Below are 23,761 nucleotides of genomic sequence, written 5' to 3' on the forward strand. Positions count from 1 at the left end.
TCCTCCCCAACCCCACCTTCCCTCTGCAGCGACCCCAGCCTGAAGGACGGCCTGTCGGACTCAGACTCAGAGCTGAGCAGCTCGGAGGGGCTAGAGCCTGGCAGCGCAGACCCACTGGCCAACGGGGGCCAGGGCGTCAGTGAAGCTGCCCGCCGGCTGGCACGCCGCCTCTACCACCTGGAGGGCTTCCAGCGTTGCGATGTTGCCCGGCAGCTGGGCAAGAAGTGAGCTCGTCTCCGCACCCCCACCCCAGGCAAACCCGGTGTCTTCCTCGGCCCAAGGCAGGGTGGGGGTGGCTTCTGTCAGGGGGGCCTGGTTCTGGGGGCTCCCAACAGTCCCCAAGAACTTCTCCTCCTGCCACTGACCTCATTCCCGGCCTTGCCCTAAATCTGTTTCCTTTCTGGGCTGCCTGGGCAAGGGCGCCCCCGGCTCTGAGGGAGGAGAGGTGGTGGCAGGCGGCCCCTCGGGGCTGGGGGAGTGGGATGTGACATGTGGTTATGGGGCCGTGGTGGACGGTAGTGAGGACGGAGCAGCCGGGCAGGGGCTGGTGGGCCACCTAATGGGGCCAAGGAGGGAGGGGAAGCTGGGCCTGGCTGGGACCTCGGGGGACCCAGGAGCTGGGGAAGGGGATCCTGGCCCTCATTAAGCCCCACTCACTGTGTGTCTGTTGGGACCAGCTGAAGGGGCGGGAGCCGCCAAAGCACAAGCCCCGGTCTTTGGACTTGGGGGAAGGGAACGAGCCAGGTTGAAGTCCTGAGGGGTAGGGGACAGTCAGCTGTGAAGTCAGCCGGCGTGTCCTGAGCAGGTCTGGCCAGCAGCATGTCCACCTGCCTTGTCCTTCTTGCCTGGCCATCCAGAGGACCCCCAACAGCCACATAGCCTTCAAGATGCAGAGAAGCAGGCTGGGCCTCTGGATAGAGCTGCTCCCAGGCTAAGAGAGGCAGCCCAGACTCTAGACCCCAAGTCAGAGCTGACTTGGGCTTAGGCCACAGGGAAGTCCTGAGGATCCCCCCTTCTCCCTCCCTCCCGACTCCTCCACCCTCCGTTGCCTCCAGGGCACCCCTGCCCTGGGCCTCCCCCAAAATCACATGGCCCACACCCTCACCTCTCCCACTGGGCTACAGTCACCAAACCTAATGACATCTTCCTTCATTACGGTTGATCCCCACCCTCCCCTGTCTTTTCAACCACTCCCTCTACATGAGTTTTCCCATCAGCATTTAATTGTGCTTAACTCTTTCCCATCTGAAACAAAAATCCTTCCTCAAATCGTACTTCCTCCCCCAGCCTCTTCACAGCCAAATTTCTGTTTTCTGCTCTGGATGGCCTCTGTCCCCTCCCCTTCTGCACATTCAGTGCCTCCAGGTTGGCTTCTTCCCCTGGAGGGGCCCTTCACAAGCCCCTCTTACTAGAGTCAGTGGCGGCCTGGTGTCTTTGAATCCGGTGTCTGCTACCGGGCCTCAACTTTCTCCCCTTCAACAGCCTTGACACACCGGTCACTCCTTTCTTTTTCTTTAATTAAACTTTTTATTATGAAAATTTCAAGCATACACAAAGGCAGAGAAAGTAACATCTTAAACTTCCATGTACCCATTACTCAGCTTCAAAGTTATCAATACTTTTCTATTCTGTTTGATCTATTCCCCCCCACAGCTTCCCCTCACATTTGCTAGAATATTTTAAAGCATATTTCAGACTCTCTATCATATGCTCCATAAATATTTAGTATGTGTCTCTAACTGACTAGGATTTTTTTAGACAGTCATAATTCCATTATAATTTCTGACAAAGTTAACAAAAATTCCTTAGTATCTCTAACATTCGGTCTATGTTTAATTTTCTCTGGTTGTCTCAAAAATGTTTGTTCAAATCAGGACGCAAATAAGGTACATGCATTACATTTGGCCAATATGTCTCTTAGGCCTCTTGTAGCCAACAGCAGTTGCCAGTCCCCCTCCTTTTTGTAATGCCGTGTATTTGTTGAAGAAACGGAGTCATTTGTCCGGAAGAACTTTCCATGTTTTGGATTTGGTGTCCTCATGGTGTTATTTCACACGTTTCTGTAAACAGGAGGGAGAGCTCGGGGCTTGACTGGATTCAGGTGGAAATATGCTCTGTTTTTTGGCAAGAATTCATCACTCCTGTCTTGAAACACTCTCTTCCTTGGCCTCCAGGACAGCATACCCCTACCTCTCTGGCTGCTGTTTGTCTGTCTCCTTCTCTGGCTGTCTCTTCCCTCAGCTCGCCCTGAGAGGGGTTCTCCTCAGATCTCTGACCTGGATCTGCTGGTCTGTCTGTGCCCCCTCCTCTCACATGGGCTCGTCCCCCTTCCTACTGAGTTGTTAGTCACCAGTTAAGGGCTGATGACTTTCACATGGGTGCTTCTAGCTCTACCTGTTGTCCTGGGCTCTGGGCATCACCCCAGGGGCCACCCTCTCTGTCGTGCCCCACACCCACTCCATCCCTATCCACGTCCTGTGGATTCTGCCTCCCAAACATCCCTCCTCCCCACTCCTTCCATCTCTCTCGTGGACAGCTCCTACCGCCCCCGTGGGTCTCCACTCCACAGGCAGTGTTCCAAATACAGATCTGACCATCTCACTCACCCCCTCCCTGCTTCAAACTCTTCCAGATCAAGTCCCAGTCCTTGCCTTCAGGCCCGGTTCCCTGCCTCATCTCTTCCTGCCCCCATTCCTGCTCTCCAGCCCTGGCCACATGGCCCTGCTGGTAGCTTCTTGGACAGTTTCCTCTACTGGGGACACTTTGCATCATCTTACCTCCTACTCCCCTCACGTGGGTGGCTCTTCCTTTCCTGAAGGTATTGGATGAGACATCACCTCCTCTAGGAAGCCTTCCTGACTCCCCCACCTCCTGGCCCAAGGTTGAACTGTCAGAACCCAACTGGCCAGCAAGGGAGACAGCAGAGGAACGGGCAGGTCTGGGTGGGTGGGTCAGGGTCCCCAGGGGCCCACTGCCACGAACCCCTGCTGTTTGCTGTGCCCTGCTTCTAATGGATAACCTCCTGCTCTCCTGGCAGCAATGAGTTCAGCAGGCTGGTGGCCGGGGAGTACCTCAGCTTCTTTGACTTCTCGGGCCTGACTCTGGACCGAGCACTCAGGTCAGTGGGGCTGGGATTGGGATAGTGCCCACAGGCGATACAGCCACACATCTGGATTCTCCTGCCAGCTCTACTGTAAACTTGCTGTGCAAGACCTTGGACAAGTCTCTTGACCCCTCTGGGGAGGCTGAGGGGAAGGGGTCGTGAGAGCAGCAGCAATGCAGAGACTCAGTGAGTGCTGGCTCTGCGGTGGGCGCTGAAAATATGAAGGTGGGAATGCAGTCGTGACTCTTCAGGAGGGGAAAGGGCCAAAAGGCTTGCCTGTACTGAGCATTTCCTGTCTGCAAGACGTACCCTTTACACACCCTGCTGACTGCATCTTAGCAACACCCCTGTAAGGTAGGCGGTATCATCCCATTTACTTGTGGAGAAACTGTGGGCCAGTTCCCCACAGTCACTGAGGGAGGAGATAGCCAAAATGGAATTTGCCCTCAGGTCCTGTTGGTGTTTGGACCCGGGGAGTGGCCCTCAGGAGGGGCAGGTGCAGGCCCCAGGGAGCGGAGGGCGGGGAATGGGAAGATGCAGCCCAGTGTCCAGCGGACCCGGCGGCAGGGCCAGCAGGGAGACCCTAGGCCAGAGCCCTCTTGGGGATGGGCGGCGGTCTCTGAGCTGAGGGGTGGGTGGTTCTATGTATGTTAGATCTGTTCAACTCCTACGTGCCTCTCACACTTTTAAAAACTGTATTTTCCCTTCTTTTTTCTCTGTTTCATTTGGGATATTTTCTATTGACCTGCAAAAAACCCCCAAAAATCAAAGCATCTGCCCTACTGATAGCAGTTGAGGGAATGAGCTATTGCATTTTGGAGGCACAATATTATGGGAACAGTTTATATTTTTTAAATACAGTGATCATTATTTAAATCTATAAGTGTTGCACAGGGCTAATAATTTTCTTATTGATAAGTATTTATTATTTTCTTATTGATAAGTTCACTTACCCTTTCTCTGTGTCTCATATGCTGTTAACCCCATTTATTGAGTTTTCACTTTCTATTGTTTTATTTTTCAGTTCTGGAAATTTCATTTTATTAAACATTTTTTTGGGTAGGTTTTAATTCTCTGGGGGGAATTCTTCATCTTTTGATTTATTTTCTACTTACTTTCCCCATCTTTCCCTCTCTTTCTTTGAACATATTAGTCGCAGTTATTTGAAAGTCCTTGTCTGCTTTTACCCCGACATCTGCATCATCTGTTATCTGTTTCTATTGTTTCTCTCTTGGTTTTCCATCTTATATCCTATTTCTCTGTGTGCTTAGTAATTTTTTTATTAGATGCTGTACGTTTTGTATAGAATTACAGCGGCTCTAGATCATTATGCGTTCCTCCAGAAAGGGTTTACCTTGTCCCTTGCTAGGCAGTTAGAGGAGGGCAGGGAGGCGCAGTCCTAATCCGTCCAGGGCTGAGCTGAGGAGAGGCAGCCCTGAAGTTTGGTAAGGCTCAGGGTTCACCCCGATCACAGGGTGAAGGCCGCAGGGCTTTCCACTGAGAGCATGGGGTGTTCACTGGGGCCTCTCCCTTTGGTGGGTCCTAAATCCTAATTTTGTCTCCTCGTTGTGGCGAGACTGTCAAAAAACCAAATCTCTGTACTTCTCAGAGAGGCTTTCCTACCCATTACATCTTTAGGTTTTGGTAGATATCTCACAGGGAGAACTGGCCACATGTTTACAGCCCCTCAAGTCTCCTGGTTTGTCTCTCCAGCTCCGTGAAGCCACTAATTTTTCTGCCTCTTGCCTGTGCCCGTGATTGGCAGTGTCCCCGGGGGGAAAGCAGCTGCAGATCACCCCACCTCTCCCCAGTTCTCTCCTCTCCAGAATCTTGGTCCTATTGGTGTTTGTTGCGTCAGCAGTTTTCTGATAGCTTAAGAGAGATGTATTTTGTCTGGCTTTTCTCATTGTTCTCAGTGGAAGTGTTGGTCGGCTGCAAGCTACTCTATCCTGAGCTGAGTCTGAATTTTCACACTGGATGATCGGGTGGGAAAGGTGTTCGGTGGGTTGGGCTGGCAATCAGAGGCATGAGTGCCGGGTGGGAGGACCTTGTATATCCAGCCCAATAGATTGAGGCTCGACTCTGCAGGCCCTGGGGAGCCCCAGAAGGTGCTGGGTGTGAAGCAGTATTTTGGGAGGCAGTGCTGGCAGCAGTGTGCTGGTGGCCTTTGATCCAGAGGCTTCTGAAGAGGGTCAGGTGGGAGAGGACGAGGCCTGAAGTTGGGCTGTGGGGCAGAGGAATGATTGGTGTGAGAAGCGCAGAGGATACAGCAGACGGGCCGGTGGTTCCAAGATGCAGGGGAGAGGGTGGGCAGTAATGAGGCTGATCCCGGGGGCAGCCTGAGTTTAACTGGAGCTTGGTGAAGACCCCTGAGAAAGGGGTGTTTGGGCTGGGGAGACGGAGCTGGGATGGATGACTCCCAGGTAGGCTAGGCTACGGTTGGGATGGGGGATGGGTTTTAGAAAGTCCTAGTGGAGTATGAGGAGAAGAGGGAGGGGCCAGATGCAGGGAAGAGAACGGGGAACAGGAGAGACAGGGAAAGGAGGAAGACTAGATGGCGGATGGAGTGTTATTATATAGCAGTTGATTGATTGGGATTGAATTAGAGAGTGGTCTGCAGTTTTGGATGCCTTGGGAAGCCTCCAAAGGTAAAGACTGGCCAGAATGGGGCTCACAGGTCCCAGGGTGCCTTAGAAGTAGCTTGAGAGAGGATAAAGCAAAGTGAGCATTACAGAAGCCAAGTGAACCATGGCAAAATCAGGAACAAACTAGTCCTCATGAACCCAGGATGGATAGAGGCCCACACTGTCTCAGCTTGCTGTTTCCCTTCCCAAGAAGGGGTGTACCTATGCCCCAGGTGAGGGACCCCAGCCCCATCTCCCAGCCCCTCTGGTTTTGGCATCCTCTGCCAGGGACCCCTGAGAGCTGGTGACCTTTGAATTTGGCCTTGAGAGGGACTCAGAGCTGCCCAGCAGAGGAGGCTCAGACTTGGGGAGGGGGGAGTGAGGGAGGCCAAGGTTGGGCCTGGGGCTCAGCTGGTAGAGCCTCAAGTGAGGAGGGGGAATGGCTGAGGGAGAGTGGTCTGAGGAGCGGTGTGGATGGCCCAGCCATGGAGGAGGGAGCGAGGAGTGGGGCGGATGCTGGCACTGAGGTGTTCATCTGCCTTTGTTCTTCACAGTCTGTCCCCTGCCTCCTTCCAGAAGGGCCCTGGAGGGTGATGAGGGCTGAAACTCCACACTCCAGAGGCCATCGTGGGGGTCAGGGTGCCTCCCTGGGCCCAGATGCTGGGGCTCTGGGGCCTCAGCCCCCTTGGGCAGGTTTGGGTGGTGTGTGTGTGGGGGGGGTCCTACCCCGAGTGAGGATTCAGACTGACTCAGGGGCTCTGGGAGGCCCTCAGCATCCTTGCATTACCCTCCAGAACCTTCCTGAAGGCCTTTCCGCTGATGGGGGAGACACAGGAGCGTGAGCGGGTCCTTACGCACTTCTCCCGCCGGTACTGCCAGTGCAACCCTGACGACAGCACTTCGGAAGGTACGCCTCACCCCACTCCCCTGCCCCCCAGCCGGGCCCTGGCTTCTTCCTACCTCTGGTCCACCTGCCACTTCTGTCCTGCTCAAGAAACATCAGTGAATGAATGATGGCAGGTGGCATGGGGACTGTCTGCTGGAAAAGGAACCTCCCAACTGCCCTGCCCGTTGTCATTCCCTGTGCCTGAAAGTCCTCCATCCTGGAGTCAGTCCTTTGGGTCCTCATTCTCTGTGGTGCCCTGTCGCAATGCTGATTGTTGGTGTGGTGGGAGTCCTGGTGTGGAAGTCTGGATTGGGGTCCTCTTAAGTGCAGGACTTGTCCTGTGGATGGCCCTGAGTCCCAGGAACTGGAGGACTAGGCTGGTTATTAGAGGAGACACGGGCCATGGAAGGGATATAGCCCGGGACCCAGAGCCATTCCTGGGTCTGAGATTCAAGGTGAGTTTGGCCACAGCAGGCAGGAATCTGGGCTAGAACAGGCCCAGGGTGGTCTGGTGACCTCTGAGGGAGGGGTTGGTCCTGACCTGGGGCGAGCGAGTGACTCCGATGCTGTAATGGGGGTGGGACACGGAGCATCACGCAGGCCCTGGGCCCTGACGTGTGGTTGGCAGGTGGCTGGCCTCTTCTTGTCTCCAAGGCCTCCAGGCTGGCTCTGACAGGAGGCAGGGGGGAGCCTGGGGTTGGGAAAGAGCTGGGTGCTCACGCTGAGGGTGCCACCGTCTCTGATTTAGATGGGATCCACACGCTCACCTGTGCCCTGATGCTTCTCAACACGGACCTGCATGGACATGTGAGTTGGGGAGGCAGGGAGCGGGTGTGTCCTCTCACTGATTCATCCCGAGTTGTCCAAGGGCTGATCCTTTCTCCAGCCCCCTTCCCGAGACCTCCTGCTCGCTGGCCCGTGTTTCTTTAGCAGACCTGGGAGTTGGGCAACTTGGCTTCTAGACTTGGCTCTGCCCTAGTTTTATCCACTTGAGATCTGCCTGGGTCCCCGCCCCCAAGCAGGGCAGTAAGAACAGCTGAGGCACGTGGGAATTTAGGATGTGCTAAATAAGACATGTGCCCCTAGCCGTGTCCATGCCAGACATTGCTAAAAGATCACATGTTCTTCCTACCCCTTGTGCTGTAAGCCTGAGTGCAGCCCTGTTGAAGTGCCACGCCCCAGGCAGCCCCTTCCGGTCAAATGGTAGATTGCCCTCAAGAGGCATTCTCATCACGAACCACTCACCCCCCCGCCCCAACTAGGCAAACAGAGAAGTGATAGGTGGGTGCCCCGGACTGTGAGCCTGTGTCTGGTCTGGGATCTGGGCATCTCAGTACTACTCGTGGCTCAATAATTCCTTCTTCTTTCCTCTGTCTGCTCCGGGGACCCCCCCTTTGGGCTCTCTTGCCCTCTCTCAGGTGGTAAGTGTAGCTGGTGGTCTGCATGCCCTGTGAGCCTAGACCCCATCTCCATGTTCCCCTTCTGTGTCCCCCATCACCCCATCTGGCCCACTGATCACTGCCCCGTCATTGCTCACCCCGGGGTGGTCAGAGCCCCTCTGTTGGGTTGGGGATATTTCAGTGACTCATGGGGACAACAGGCCAGCACATCTGGTTCCGAAGTTAACCAGGAAAGTCCAGGACGTGTAGGGTGGAAGAAAGACCTGGGATAGGTCCAACTTCAGATCCTACTCTTGCCTCCAGGTGGTACCTCTGTGACCCTGGGCAAGACACTAGCCCTCTCTGCGTCTCAGGTTCTACATCTGTGAGGTGGAAATAATGATTTCCCCCATAGCGTCCTGGGGAGGCCCGAGAGAGGTATCACCAAGTGTCAGGGTCTGGCACTTAGTAAGGATTTATTATTTAATATTATTATGAATAATATGATATTATATTATACATTATAACAATATATTATAATAATATTATAATGTATTATTTTATACAATATATTGTAGCAATATATTACAATAATATTATAATATTATTGCACAATAATAATAATAATCGTATTCATTATTAATATTAAATTTTAAATAATGGAGAGTCCAAAGCCCCAGCCTGCAGATCCCTGGAAGATCAAGAAGGTGAAGTGCCCCGCCTGATGGCAGCCTGAGCAAGCGTGGGTACACTGGGGTACCTGGCCTGGGGAGGGTGAGAGCCTTGCTGACCTTGGCACGAAGAGTAGTTGTGTGACAACTTCGGTTATGTCAGCCTGGGCTGTCAGCCTGGGTGTGGAACAGGAGAGAAGACGTGTGTATTCCATGGGAATATCACCAGAGCAAATGCCCATTAACGGGCTGACGTTCCCCCAAGACTGCTTACTGTTTGTTTATGGAGAGCAGGTGTTGCTGGCTTACCTTAAAAGGAGCTTTAAGCACACTCCTCCTCTCCCCATCCCCACCCTTGGCAGGGCCAAGGGCCATCTCAGGACCCAGTCACTGCTGTGCCAGCCCTGGGTGCCTCTCCCCCTGGTTGAGAGCTGCTAACAAGGGCAGCAGTCAGTGAACCCCGGGTCGAGAATACTCTCGAGCTTGGTGGGACTTAGCTGCCCATGGCACCACCTTAATGCCCGCAGCTGAAGAGAAACATCACCACCTTCATAGATCAGAAGCGGGTGGGGCAGGATTGTTCATACTTGCAGCCAACAGACATTGAGGATCCCACCTCTTTCTTGAGGCAGTATTGCAACACATCAAAAGCAAGCGTTCTGGGTTGGAGTCCTCTGCATTTCTCCACACAATAGCTTGTGACCTGGAGCGAGTTATTTACTTCCCTAAACCTCAGTTTCCCCGTCAGAAAGTCCCTGTGAGACTTGAGGAGACAGCACTTGTAAAGTGCTTAGCCCAGGGCCGGCTTGTTGCAGTTACTGTGAGCTTCCCAACGGAAGTGGCATCCCCTGCTTTGTTCTTTTCCCCCTCCCTTCCTGCTCTCATTCTTCTGCTCTTTGACAGAGACTGAGTGTCTGGTGGAAGGGTGGGGATCTCAGGAATGTGGGACCTGCTAGGGCCCCCAGAAATAGCTCTGGTCAGAGCAGGAGGCAGTACAGGGGCTGGCAGACGGAGTAGGTGCACCCTCTTCAGATGGGCACAGCCTGGTGGAGGAATCTGGAGGACTTTCTGTAGGAGGGGCGTTTGGACTCTAGGGGCTGAGCACCTTCTGTGTTCCATAAAAAGAAGGAAAGAGAACCCCTGCCTCAGGGTGCCTACCTTCTAGTTAGAGGAGATAGAAAATAAAGAAGTAAACAAGTGATTAAAGCAGTGATAGGTCTGTGAAGGGAATAAACAGGAGGGTGTGATGGGGCTGGACTGGGGGTCAGGGAAGGTGTCTCAGAGGAGGCACGGTTGGGGCAGAGACCTGGAGGATCAGCAGGAGCCAGCCATGGAAAGACCAGGGACAAAGCCTTCCAGGCAGAAGGACCAGTGGGGCTGGTTTCCACCTTTTGGCTATTGTGAACAGTGCTATGAACATACGTGTACAGGTTTTTAAAATTTTTTAAATTTATTTTTATTTTTTAATTGAATGAAAAATTCTTTAAGTTCTATAGTACTTTACAATTTTCAAAAGTTTCACACACATTATTTCATATAATCTCATAATAACCCTTTTTCTTCCTACCCTATATTGCCCCTCGCCCTTCCTGGTAACCACTGGTTTGTTCTCCATATCTGTGAGTCTGCTTATTTTTTGTTTTATTCACTGATTTGTTGTATTGTTTAGATTCCACATATAAGTGATATTATATAGCATTTGTCTTTCTCTGTCTGACTGATTTTACTTAGCATAGTTTTTGTTTGAGCACCTGTTTTCAATTCTTTTGAGTGTATACCTAAGTAGTGGATTGCTGGGTCTGATGGTAATTCTATGTTTAACTTTTGGTGGACAGTAAAACTGTCCATAGTGGCTGTTTTTGGAGTCCAGGTGGGAGATGATGGTGGCTGGGGCAGACAGGGCAGTGAACATGGAGAGAAGGGACGGATGAGGGAGGCCAGTTGAAGGTGAGCCTGACAGGACATGCTGATGGGGCTGTTCAGGGAAAGAGAGGAGTAAGGATGGCATCAGCATCTGGCTGGATGGGGGTGCGGTTTTCCTGAGATGTCAAAGGAACTTCCGTGGGTGGGTGGAGGGCGTGGTGAGTGGGAGAGCTGGGGCTCAAGTCCCATTTGTGACATACTGTGTTCGAGATGCCTACTGGACATGAACATGGGGATGCCAAGGAGCTGGTGGGATAAACGAATCTGGGATGCAAGAGAGAGATGGGGTGAGGAGGTCATTGTCATCCTGGTGGAATGAAAGCCATGGGACTGGCTGAGTGCCTCAGGGAGAGAGGCAGGCTGGTGACCTCGTCCCAGGGCATGGCATTATTTAAAGGTCAAGCAGAGCAGCAGGAGAGGCTTTGAAGCAGACATGGAGATGGGAGGAAAACCAGGAACGTGCAGTGTCTCAGAGGCCAAGAGAAGAAAGTGTTTCAAGGAGAAAGGAGTGGCCAACTGTATAAAAGGCTGCCATGAGGTCAAGAAAGATGTCAACAGAAAAATGACCATTGAGGTTGGAATGCCCATTGGTGGGTCATTATCACTGGATGGTCAAGGTCATTGGAGACCTTCACAACAGCACTTTAAGTGGAGTGGGAGAGGACAAATGCAGGCTGGAGTGGGTGGAGATGAGGATAGGAGGGGAGGAAGTGGAGGATGTGGAGAATTCTTTTGCGATATTTGGCTTTGAGTGGGCTCCTGAAATGAGCCACTGGCTGGAGAGGTCTAGGAGGGACTCTTTCAAATCTGACTAGGGCATGTGTGTATGTCCGTAGTATCCACTAAGCAGGCAAGGAGAAACTGATGATGCAAGAGAGAGAAGGGAACATCAAAGCTTTCCTTGAGATGAGCAACAGAGCATAGGTGGAGAGTGGCCTTAGCTGGGAATAGGGAAAGCTCATTCCCCATGACAGAGTGAGCTAGAAGGGGAGGATGTCAGAGGAGGGCGATTTTAACCTCCAGACAAGAGAAGATGGGAGCTTGGGTTAGAATTGGAGATGGAGACAAAGAGAGGTATTAAAAATGTATTTTGGATGTGCAGTCACTAGCACTGGTTAATGGAGTGAACGCTGGGGTGAGGGAGGGAGAAGCGTCTAGGCTGAGGCCAGTAGAGGGGAGAGGAGATGGATGGGAGAAGCTGTGCCATGAGCTTTCAAGCTGAAACAAAGGTAAGTTGTTTTTCAAGAAAAGCTTAATTTCTCTCAGACTTGGGTTGCCTGAAGGTTAGCAGTGGGAGTGCTGGGGAGGTGGGTTGGTGCTGGATGGTGGAGGACTGGACAGATGCAGGGTTTGGGATACTATTCTGAAGACTGGGGGCGGGGGGTCCTGCCCATTCTCAGATGGCGTCTGAGAGCCATCTGAGCGTCATACAGGAACTTTAAAGGAGCACTGAGTACAACTCAGGTTTAGTCTAGATTTGCAAATAGTGATGAGGGTTTCCCTGCCCATGGGACTTTCAGTTGGCCCCTCTCCTTGCCCTGAAGGATGACATCTACTTTCTTTCTTCTTGGCCTGTCTCATTCTGCTCTTGGGGTGAGACTTAAAGACAGGCTGGGATTGTTCTGACCCCAGGGCTGCGCAGGCAGGTCACGCCAGACCTGTGGAAAAGGCCTTGGAATGGGGCTGTGGCCAGGCCAACCATAACTCTTTTCTGATTGGAGACAGAAGCTGTGGGAACAGTTTTGAGGGTCAAGGCAGCAGGGAGGCCCTTTTGATCCAAATGGTGGTGGGAGGAAAGGAGGAACTGCAAACTTGGAGGCCCCAAATCATCCATGTCAGTTCACCTTTGGAGTTTCTGGACACACGTCTTTTCCTTCTCTCTTTCCCTCTTTCTCTCCCTCCCTCCCTCCCTTCCTTTCTTCCTTTTTCTTTCTTTCTTTCTTTCCTTTCTTTCTTTCTTCTTCCTCCTTCCTTCCCTCCTTCTTCCTTCTTTCTTTCTTTCTTTCTTTTCTTTCTTTCTTTCTTTCTTTCTTTCTTCTTCTTCCTTCTTTCTTTTCTTCCTTTCTTCTTTCTTCCTTTCTTTCTTTCTTTCCCTTTCTCTCTCCCTTTCTTCCTTTCTTTCTTTCTTTCCCTTTCTTTCTCCCTTTCTTCTTTTTCTTTCCTTTTCTTTCCTCCCTTTCCTTTTCTTCCCTTCCTTTCTCTTCCCTTTTTCTTTTCTTTTCTGGTACATGTCTTTTTGCCTGGCTGTTGTTGTTATTATATTTTAAATCAGATAATTTACCCAATATGATTTCACTTTTTTGCAGTTGATTATCTTACTTTCCCATCCAGAGAGAGATTGATTTTAGCAGATGAAAGTGTATTCTGCAGTTGTTGGTTGTAATGTTCTATGTGTTGATAAGGTCAAGTCTTTTAACTGTGTTGTAAAAATCTTGTATATCCTTAATGATTTTTTTATTATGGTAAAATATACAAGACATAAATTTACCATTTTAACCAGCTTAAGGTGTACAACTCAGTGGAATTAAGTACATTCACACGGTGTGCAACCATCACCACTCTCTTGTTCCAGAACTTTTTCATCACCCCAAAAGGAAACCCTGTACCCATTCACAGTCTTTCCCCATTCTCTCCTTCCTCCAGCCCCTGGCAACCACTAATTTGTTTTCTGTCTCTATGGATTTGCCTATTCTGGATATTTAATGTGAATGGAATCATATAGTATGTAGCCTTTTGTATCTGGCTTCTTTCACTTAGTGTAATGTTTCCAAGGTTCATCCATGTCATAGCATGTGTCATAATTTCATTTGCTTTTATGGCCGAATAATATTCCATTGAATGGATATGCCACATTTTGTGTATCCATTTGTCTTTTAGTGAACGTTTGGATTGTTTCCACCTTTTCGATATTGTGAATAGTGTTACTCTGAACATTTGTGTACAAGTTTTTGTTTGAACACCTGTTTTCGGTTCCTAGGAGTAGACCAGCTGTATCTTATGGTAATTCTATGTTTAACTTTTTGAGAAACTGTGAAACTATTTTCCATAGTGGCTGAACCATTTAAAATTCCCACTAGTAATGTATAAGAGTTTCAATTTCTTCACCTCCTTGCCAACACTTCTTTTCTTTTCTTTCTTTCTTTTCTTTTTTAATGATAGCTGTTCTAGTGGGTATGAAGTGGTATTTCATTTTGGTTTTAATCTGCATCTCCCTAGTGACTAATGATATTGAGCATATTTTCATGTGCTTGTGGCTATTTGTATATCTTTTCTGGTGAAATGTCTATTCAGGTATTGATACTTTGCCCATTTTGGGGGGTTTTATAATTTTTATTTAAAGTTGTAAAAAGAAATAAAAAATTGTGGTAAAATATGCATTACATAAAATTTACCATCCTCACCATTTGTATATGTATAGGTCAGTAGTATTAAGTCTATTCACATTGTTGTGCAACCAGTCTTCAGAACTTTTTCATCTTCTCAAACTGAAACTCTATCCATTGAACAACTCCCCATTCCCTGCCCCCCAGCCCTTGGCAACCACCATTCTACTTTTTGTCTTTGTGAATTTTACTACTCTACGTACCTCATATAAGTGGAATCACACAGAATTTGTTTCTGTGGCTGGCTTATGTCACTTAGCATAATATCCTCAAGGTTCATCCATGTTGTAGCATGTATCAGAATTTCCTTCCTTTTTAAGGCTGAATACTATTACACTGTATGTATATACCACATGTTGTGTATCCTTTCATCTGCTCATGGACATTTGCGTTGCTTCCATCTTTTAGCTGCTGTGAACATGGGTGTGCAAATATTTCTTTGACACTCTGCTTTTAATTCTTTTGGGTATATACCCAGAAGTAGTATTGCTGGATCATATGGTGATGTTATTTTTCACTTTTTGGGGAACAACCATGCTGTTTTCCATAATGATTGCACCATTTTACATTCACACCAGCAGTGCACAAAGTTTCCAGTTTCTCTACCTCCTTACCAACATTTGTTATTTTCTGCTTTTTGATAATAGACAAGTTATATCTTATTATAGTTTTAATCTGCATTTACCTAATGATTAGTAATTTTGAGCATCTTTTCATATGCTTATTGATCATTTGTATATCTTCTTTGGAGAAATGTCTATTTAAATCTTTTGCTTTTCTTTAATTGGGTTGCTTGTGTTTTTGTTGTTGAGTTGTAAGAGTTCTTTATTCTAGATACTATACTCTTATCAGATATATGGTTAGAAAAAATTTTCCCTTTTTATAGATTGTCTTTTCATTCTCTCAATAGTGTCTTTTGGGGCACAAAAGTTTTAAATTTTGATGCAATCCACTTTATCTATTTTTTCTTTTGTTGCTTGTGCTTTTGGTGTCATATCTAAGAAACCATCGCTAAATACAAGGTCATGAAGATTTAGTCCTATGTTTCTTCTAAGAGTTTTATATTGTCGGCTCTTATGTTTAGATCTTTGATCCATTTTGAGTTACTTTTGTATTGGTGTGAGGTAAGGGTCCAACTTCATTTTTTTGCTGTGGGTATTCAAATTTCCCAGCACATTTGTCCCAGCACCATTTGTTGAAGAGACTATTCTTTCCCCATTGGATGGTCTTGGTACACTTGTCAAAAATCAATTGATCATAGCATTACAATTTATAAATGTATCAAAGTAGCACAGTGTAGGGACTTCCCCTGTGGTCCAGTGATTAAGACTCCATGCTCCCAATGCAGGGGGCATGGGTTTTATCCTTGGTCGGGGAACTAAGATCCCACGTGCTGCGTGGTGTTGCTCTCCAGCAAAAAACACCAACAACAGAAAAACAAAGTAACACTGTGTAACACCTTAAACTTACACAGTGTTACATGTCAAATTTACTCAATTAAAAAAATCAATTGACCATAGATGTATGGGTTTATTTCTGGAGTCTTAATTCTATGCCACTGATATATATATCTATTCTTATGCCAGTGTCCCGCTGTTTTGATTAGTCTAGCTCTGTAGTAAGTTTTGAAATCAGAAAGTGTTCTTTTCCAAGATTGTTTTGGCTATTGGGATCCCTTACAATTCCATATGAATTTGAGGATAAGCTTTTACATTTCTGCAAAAAGGCCATTGGGATTTTGATAGAAATTGTACTGAATCTTTAGATCAGTTTGCGAAGTATTACCATCTTAACTATATTAAGTCTTCCAGTCCATGAACACAGGATGTCTTTATATTTATTTATGTCATTAATTTCTTTCAGCAACCTTTTTTAGTTCTCAATGTACAAGTCTTTCACATCCTTGGTTAAATTTGTTTCTAAGTACTTTATTCCTTTTGATGCTATTGTAAATGGAATTGTTTTCTTAATTTCATTTTATGATTGTTCATTACTAACATATAGAAATATAATTGATTTTGTGTGTTGATCTTATATCTTGCAACTTTACTGAATTTGTGTATTAGCTCTAATAGTTTTTTGGTGAGTTCTTTAGGATTTTGTGTATATAAGATCATTTCATCTGTGAATAGAGATAATTTCACTTCTTTCTTTCTAATTTGGGGGACTTTTATTTATTTTTCTTGTCTAATTGCTCTGGCTAGAATTTCTAGTACAATGTTGAATAGAAATGGGGGAAATGGGTATTCTTGCCTTTTCCTGACCTTAGGGGAAAGCTTTCAGTCTTTCACCAGAGTGTGTGATGTTAGCTGTGGGCTTTTCATAAATGCCTTTTATCACATTGAGGAAGTTCTCTTCTATTCCTAGTTTGTTGAGTGTTTTTTTTTTTTTTTTCATGAAAGAAGTGTTGAATCTTGCCAAATGCTTTTTCTGCACCAATTGAAATGATCATGTGTTTTCCCTCCCTTCTTTCTATTAGTGTGCTGTATTACGTTAATAGATTTTTATATGTTGAACTACCCTTGCATTCCTGGGATGCATTCCACTTGGTCATGATATATAATCCTTTTTAAAAAAATAAATTTATTTATTTATTTTTGGCTTTGTTGGGTCTTCGTTGCTGCACACGGGCTTTCTCTAGTTGTGGCGAGTGGGGGCTGCTCTTTGTTGTGCTGTGCAGGCTTCTCATTGTTGTGGAGCATGCGCTCTAGGCGCACAGGCTTCAATAGTTGTGGCACGTGGGCTCAGTAGTTGTGCCTTGCGAGCTCTAGAGTGCAGGCTCAGTAGTTGTGGTGCACAGGCTTAGTTGCTCCGCGGTATGTGGGATCTTCCTGGAACAGGGCTTGAACCCGTGTCCCCTGCATTGGCAGGCGGATTCTTAACCACTGGGCCACTAGGGAAGTCCATAATCCTTTTAATATGCTGCTGTTTGCTAGTATTTTGTTGAGGGTTTTTACATTTATGTTTATAGGGGATACTGTTCTATAGTTTTATTTTCTTGTGATTTCTTTGTCTGGTTTTGGTATCAATGTAATGCTGGCCTTATAGAATGAGTTAGGAAGTGTTCCCTCTTTTTCAATTTTTGGGTAGAGCTTAAGAAGTATTGGTGTTAATTTTTCTTTAAATGTTTGGTAAACTTCACTGGTGAAGCCATCTGGTCTTAGACTTTTCTTTTGTGCGGTTTTTGATTACTGATTGAATCTCTACTTCTTTTTAGGTCTATTCAGATTTCCTATTTTTGCTTGAGCCAGTTTTGGTAGTTTGTGTGTTTCTAGGAATTTGTTTAATTTACCTAGGTTTTCTAATTTGTTGGCATTAATTAATTGATTGCTATTAACAAATTAATTGCTTAGTATTTTTGTTCTTCTTGTTACTGAGAAAGCAGTGTTAAAATCTCCAACCAAGATTGTGAATGTCTTTCTCTTTTTAGTTCTGTCAATTTTTGTCTTTTATCTTTTGAGACTGTGTTACTAGGTGTATACAAATTTAAGATGCTTATATCTTCTGGTATATTGACCCTTTTATCATTATGAGATGTCTCTATTTCTAGTAATGCTTCTTGCCTTTAAGTCTATTTTGTCAGTTATTAGTGTAGTTATACTGGAGTTCTTTTGCTAGTGTTTGCAGGTATATCTTTTTCTATCCTTTTTCCAAGATTTCTGTCCCTTTATATTTAAGAGGTGTCTATTAATCTTTGCCTTCTAATTGTACCATTTAATGAATTACTAATATATTTGAGTTCAAACATACCAGGTTACTCTTTGTTTTCTCTTTGACTCATCTGGTCTATTTTGCTTTTTTTTTTTTTTTTCTCCTTTCTTGCCTACTTTTGGATTATTTAAGTAGTTTTTAGAATTCCATTTTCCCCTGTTAGCTTGTTAGTTGTGAATTCTTTTAGAATTCTTTTTGTGGTTTGCAATATGCATCCCTGACTTATTAAAGTACTTTTTACCACATCCTGGGAAATGAAATAACCTTAAAATGCCTCAACTTCATTTATTTGTCTTCTCAACTTACATACTACTGTTATCATCCTTTTAAATAGTATATCTCTTTCTATATTTTATTCCCCAGAAAACTTTATTATTGTTATTTTGCACAGTCAATATTCATTTAGACTTAGCCACCCTTTTTGTTGCTCTTCATTCCTTTCTGCTTCTCCATGCTTCCATCTGAGATAACTTTCCTTCTGTCTGAAGAATTTCCTTCCTTTCTTAATTTCAAGTGTTTTGCTGAAGTATGCCCAGAGTGTTTCCCAGGGCCCCTTGTCCTTGGTGGGCCCTGAATTCCAATTTTTGTTCTCTAGTCCTATTGACCACTCAGTTGCTCACCCTTTTGGCCACTGCTTGAGAACTGACAAATGCTTCAAAGAGGAAAGCTGCTCCTAGTCAGCCTCACCACCTCCATGTTTCCCTTCTTTGCCCAGCAATTGTTTCTGATGGGAAGGTTCATCTGCAATAAGATATTACTAGGATTGGAAATCTTGCCTGGTTATTTTTTGATTTTGCACCCCTGACTGATGGCTGGGGAATATTCAGTGTGTGTGGAACTCAGGCAATATTATCAACATTACCCTCATACTCCTCAATTACGAATGTACACATAAATGACTATATACATGTATATATAATACATATATGTACATGTAAAATATACACATAGACTTATGAAACATACTATATTAAGGCACACATAGGTCATTTCTCCTTAACCCTTTGGGAAAGGTATAGAAAATTCTTGCTTGTCAGCTACTTATAAAGCTTTCTATCATTGTTTTCTGAATTATTTTCTGTGGTGTGTGAATGTCCCACATGATGTGAATAGAATCTTTGCTAAAATGGTGCCAAGGTCAATAAATTTGAGACACTGTACATGGAATCCTCTCCCTGGAGACTCTTAACACACAGAAGCACCTTAAAAACTCTGAAACATACAAACTTATTTGATTATGAAATCCTTTTCTGAGGGGAATTCCTATTCCCATCTGTAGGTGAATCTTGGGAAACACTGCCTTATAGCAAACCTAAATCCACAAAATCCTACACCAGTAAATATCTAGTGTTCAAGGGTCTTCGTCTTCTCAAAGGTGAAGTGCCACCAGTGTTTCCTCAAACGAGGACACTGCAAGTCTGAAAGTATGCACATCAGATGTTGGGTTTGGAGGGCTGGAGCCCCTCTTGTAATCCTTGGTTAAAAAACGAAGGCAGAACTTTGGGGTACAGTCATTACCAGCTCTTTGTCTGTTTGTGCCTCCTGGAGTGAAACCATCTGCTTGGGCTCCCTTGGTCCCAGTGCAGCTCAGCATGGGGTACCCATGTGTGTTGGTGGAAATTGATTTTTGATTCTCTTAAGACCAAACTCTCCCTCACTTCACCTACCTCTTGGAGGTCTTGCCGCCCCTCTGTACAGGTGAGAGGGTGAGACAGTTGTGACGGAATACACAGAGCTTCTGCTCAGGAGCCAAGAGGCCTGGGTTCAAGTCCTGGTGCTGTGTGACCTTGGGAGAGTTAACCATGGAGTAGCGGGTGAGAGCACGGGCTTTGGTGTCAGACACACTCAGCCCTTCTACTTCCTTGCTGTGTGATCATGGGCACGTCACTTCACCTTCCTGCACCTCAGTTTCCTTACCTGTCAAGTGGGGATAATAATAACACCCACCTCACCTTCTCTTTGTTGTGAGAAGGAAATAAGATAATGCATGTTGAGTACAATACCTGGAACATGCTAGGCACCTGACAAATGTCAGCTATTACAATACATCATCTAACCTGACTCCTTCATCTGGGTTTGAGGAGAACCCCAACCTCTCATGATGCTTGAGGATCAAATAGAATCTTGAATGTGAAAAAGAGTTTTGTAAACTCTTGGGAGACAAAGGGAAATCCAGGCAGTCTTTTTTCATTACTGCCCTTGATGCTGCCTCATCCCTTCTGGCCGGGCAGGGCAGGGTGTGGGGACCACACCAACCTCCATCCCTACTCTCAGGCAGAACCATTTCTCCATTACAGAACATTGGCAAGAAGATGTCCTGCCAGCAATTCATTGCCAACTTGGACCAGCTGAATGACGGACAAGACTTTGCCAAAGACCTGCTGAAGGTATAAATTGCTAAGGGTCCCCATGGCCCCAGCTGTGTCCAGGGTGGGTGGAGAGGAGAGAGGTTTCTGCCCACTAAATCCTGATGGTCCAGGTTCCTAATTCTGGGGTCAGGGTCGTGATGACTTTGGGACAGAGGCAGAGACCATCCAGCTCAACATGTGACTGTTATGTGTTCCCTGAGTTAGGCAGAGGGGTAGGCTCTGTGAGATTTGTTTTTAGTGCTCCACTATCATTATTGCTGTCATGGTAATCCTCAAATTTGCCACCCATTGTCACAGCTGCTGCCACCATCACCACCACCTTTATCACCACTACCATCTTCACCACCACCATCATTATCATTACCACAGGGAAAAGCCCACTCATTCTTTCAACATCACCAGGAATCTAATTTTCTTTTGAGGCTGAAGCCCAAGGTGGAACTCTGGCCTTTCAAGCCTGGTCAGTTCTCCACCTTAGAGGAAGAGGAGCAGGTTTCTGGGGGGTAGATGATGAGTTCAGTTTTAGATAGTGAGTTAGAGGGACCTGATGATATCAGGTGGGCAGTTGAATAGTGAGTCCGGAGGTCAAAAAATAAACATTGCCTTCATCGCTGTTCTTACCATAATTATGTTCTTCACTGTCAGGAAGCACTTAAGAGTGTTTTTGTAAGTAAGATCAAATAATCCCAGTCCCTTCACCCACCTGCTCCCTGTCTACTCATCCACCCATCTACCCATCCTCCCATCTACCCATGCTTCCATCCACCCACCCACCCTGCAACTCAATCATTCACCTGCCCATACACCCACCCATTCACCCATCACCCACACATACACTCCTACACAGTCCCCTATATACACTCCACATCCACTCACCCACCCATCCACTCACTCATTTCCCTGCCCATTCACCTACCAACCAACCCATCCACCCACTCATCCTCAAGTCTATCCAATCATCTGAAAATGAATCCACCCACCCATCCCCCATTTATTCACCCATCCAATAAATAAGTGTGAATCAAACACCTACTTTGCCCCACTGGCTGAAAAGATGCTCCCTCACTGCATCCACATTGCTAGATGGAGATTTCTTTGACTGTTCATTGAACTCCTCTCTCTCTTTTTTCCCCCTCTCCCAGACCCTTTACAACTCCATCAAGAATGAAAAGCTGGAATGGGCCATGTGAGTAGTGCCCATGGGCACAGGTATGGGGACTGAATTACGGGGAGGGGGGGAGGGGGAGTGGCTGGGGGTACTGGGAAGTCACGCCGGTTACTCTCCATGGTGCTGATTTCTCCCACGCAGGGCCCTGGTGACCCCTGGCCAGCTGGCCAGCTCCTGGTGTTGAGTTCCCCTTTGGGTTTGTTTTCTGTCTTGATAAAAAGTGTGCAATGTTTACAGCTACGGAATAGATTGAACTGTGAGTTTAGTTTCATGATGTTCGCAACAGGTTTTCTGTTCAGGGGATGTTGCCACTATTCCCAATGATGATAGCTCTTTCCCCTCGGGGAGGTAGGCAGGCATGAGCTATGAGTCCCTTTACAACTCCAGTAATCTGACCATGTTGAGGTGGTGATGCTGTTGGCAATGGAGAGAGATGACTGCCCCCTAACTTCTTCCCCTGTGAGGGCAGTGAGACCTGGAGGTGCCCAGCCATCTGGAAAGAGGTGTGGTGACCTTGCTGACTGGGGAGACTAACAGCCTCCTGAGGAAAGTTGCCACTCCACTGGGGAGTTGCTGTACTCCCCAGGGCAGCCTGGGTCTTTGGGTCCATGAAGAGGTCCCAGGCAGGGATTGTTAGGAACCCCAACCCAACTGGGGAGAGCTGGCATTCTTATACCAGGGCTCCTAGGCTGGGGAACCTAGACTTTACAGGCCTCATCTACTGACCTTCCCTCCCTCACCATGTCCCTGGGGCTTGGGCAGTCTGGCCATGGGTTACAGCTCCCTGGGGCTGGGCTTTCAGAGAGGAGAAGGAAGACAAGGAAGGAAGCCTGAAGGTAGTAAGGTCTCCAGCTTTGTGATCAAGGGTGAAGATTGGAGCTTGGAGGCCAAAAATCAAAGCTCAGAGGAGAGATGTCAGAATTGAAGACTCAGGGGAGGGGACAAAGGTCTGGACCTGTGGTCTGGAACTGGAACCTCCTTATCTCTGCTCTTTACCTCTAACTGGCTTCCAAAGGAGTGTTCTTTGGGGAGAGGGCATGTTGACGTGGGGATGAGGCCTCCGTGGAGGTGGTACTCAGGTCTAGTACTTTCCTAGTGATGAAGATGAGCTGAGGAAATCACTGTCTGAGCTGGTGGATGACAAGTTTGGGACAGGCACAAAGAAGGTGACACGGATCCTGGATGGTAGCAACCCCTTCCTGGATGTCCCACAGGCTCTCAGCGCCACCACCTACAAGCATGGTGTGCTGACCCGGAAGACTCACGCCGACATGGATGGCAAGAGGAGTGGGTGTCAGGCGGGGAAGGGGCATGGGGAGGGATGCTAGTCCAGAGGGGTCCGCACCCCATTGGCCACTCCTCTGGTAATGCCCATGCAGGCAGATATGTAGGGGACACAAGGGAAGAGATATTGGGGTGGGTGGTTGTGGCCACACTACCCGTGCCCCCCTCCCCAGCGCCCCGTGGGAGGCGTGGCTGGAAGAAATTCTACGCGGTGCTCAAAGGGACCATTCTGTACCTGCAGAAGGTGAGAGATTACCCCAGAGTCCTTACCCAGAAAGGGCCAGCTCAGCCCCTGCCTTATTGTGTCCAGAGGGTCCCGGGCAGGACCTAGGGCTTAGGTGGATTCTGGGTCCTCCCCCATCAAAGCCCTTACTTGGGCTCACGAAGGGCTTTGGTGGTTTCAGGGAGGGGTCTTTTGAATGTTCAGGGGTTCAGAGGATACCCAGTGTAAGGCCTGTTCAGGCTTCTGAGACCAACTGGGGAGGAGTGCCTGGTGAGTCTTGTTGGGGTGGGCATGGCATCAGAGTGGCAGCAGCTGAATAATGGTGGGATGTATAGGGACAGAGAGAAGGAGAGCAAAAGGGAGGGACAGTGAGGGTGGAGGAAGTACGAGTCAGTAAGCCAGAGCCTGGTGATGACAGAGGCTTGCCCACCCCCTCCCTGGCCTGTCCAGGATGAGTACAGGCCTGACAAAGCCCTGTCTGAGGGCGACTTGAAGAACGCCATTCGTGTGCACCATGCTCTGGCCACCAGGGCCTCCGACTACAGCAAGAAGTCCAATGTGCTGAAGCTGAAGACAGCCGACTGGAGGGTCTTCCTCTTCCAGGCACCGTAAGTAGGAGTGGGAGCACCCTCGCTCCCACCCTGGGCTCAGGACCTGCCCCATCCCCTCGCCTCGTCCACCTTAGGGGAGGCACCCTTAGCTTCCCCTGCACAGCAGCCATGAGAGTGAGTGTATACGTAAACAGCTTGGGTCCCTCCCCAGCAACAGTGGTTCTCTGGTGTGGTCCCCTCAGCATCTCCAGAAAAACCTGTTAGAAATGCAGTTTCTCTGGTCCCACCTTAGACCCCCTGAATCAAAAACGCTGGGGATGGGCCAGCAGTTGTGTTTTAACAAGCCCTCTAGGTGATTCTGATGTGCACTGAAGTCCCTAAATACAGGGCAGATGGGATCTTTATCATCCTCCACTTAAAGTCAGGGGGATGGGTGCAAAAGACTCACCCTACAGTTTCTCCATAAGACCTTCTTTCCACTCCCCT

General features: G+C 47.6%; 1 protein-coding gene across 2 annotated transcripts in view; it reads left to right on the top strand.

The window, feature by feature from the left end:
• The window catches only part of PSD2 (pleckstrin and Sec7 domain containing 2), a 48,779-nt gene that overhangs the window by 18,884 nt on the left and 6,134 nt on the right, over positions 1-23,761 (top strand). The window contains exons 5-13 of one of the 2 annotated variants that reach the window (XM_036849216.1): positions 30-224; positions 3,038-3,118; positions 6,522-6,634; positions 7,362-7,420; positions 19,978-20,067; positions 21,192-21,235; positions 22,314-22,504; positions 22,675-22,745; positions 23,175-23,332. In XM_036849216.1, the coding sequence (XP_036705111.1) occupies positions 30-224; positions 3,038-3,118; positions 6,522-6,634; positions 7,362-7,420; positions 19,978-20,067; positions 21,192-21,235; positions 22,314-22,504; positions 22,675-22,745; positions 23,175-23,332 (1,002 nt within the window). Of the gene's footprint in view, positions 1-29; positions 225-3,037; positions 3,119-6,521; positions 6,635-7,361; positions 7,423-19,976; positions 20,068-21,191; positions 21,236-22,313; positions 22,505-22,674; positions 22,746-23,174; positions 23,333-23,761 lie in introns of both variants that reach the window. The other variant, XM_036849215.1, reaches the window with a different exon arrangement.

This window comes from Balaenoptera musculus, chromosome 3, assembly GCF_009873245.2.
Source record: "Balaenoptera musculus isolate JJ_BM4_2016_0621 chromosome 3, mBalMus1.pri.v3, whole genome shotgun sequence".
Taxonomy (NCBI): Eukaryota; Metazoa; Chordata; class Mammalia; order Artiodactyla; family Balaenopteridae; genus Balaenoptera; species Balaenoptera musculus.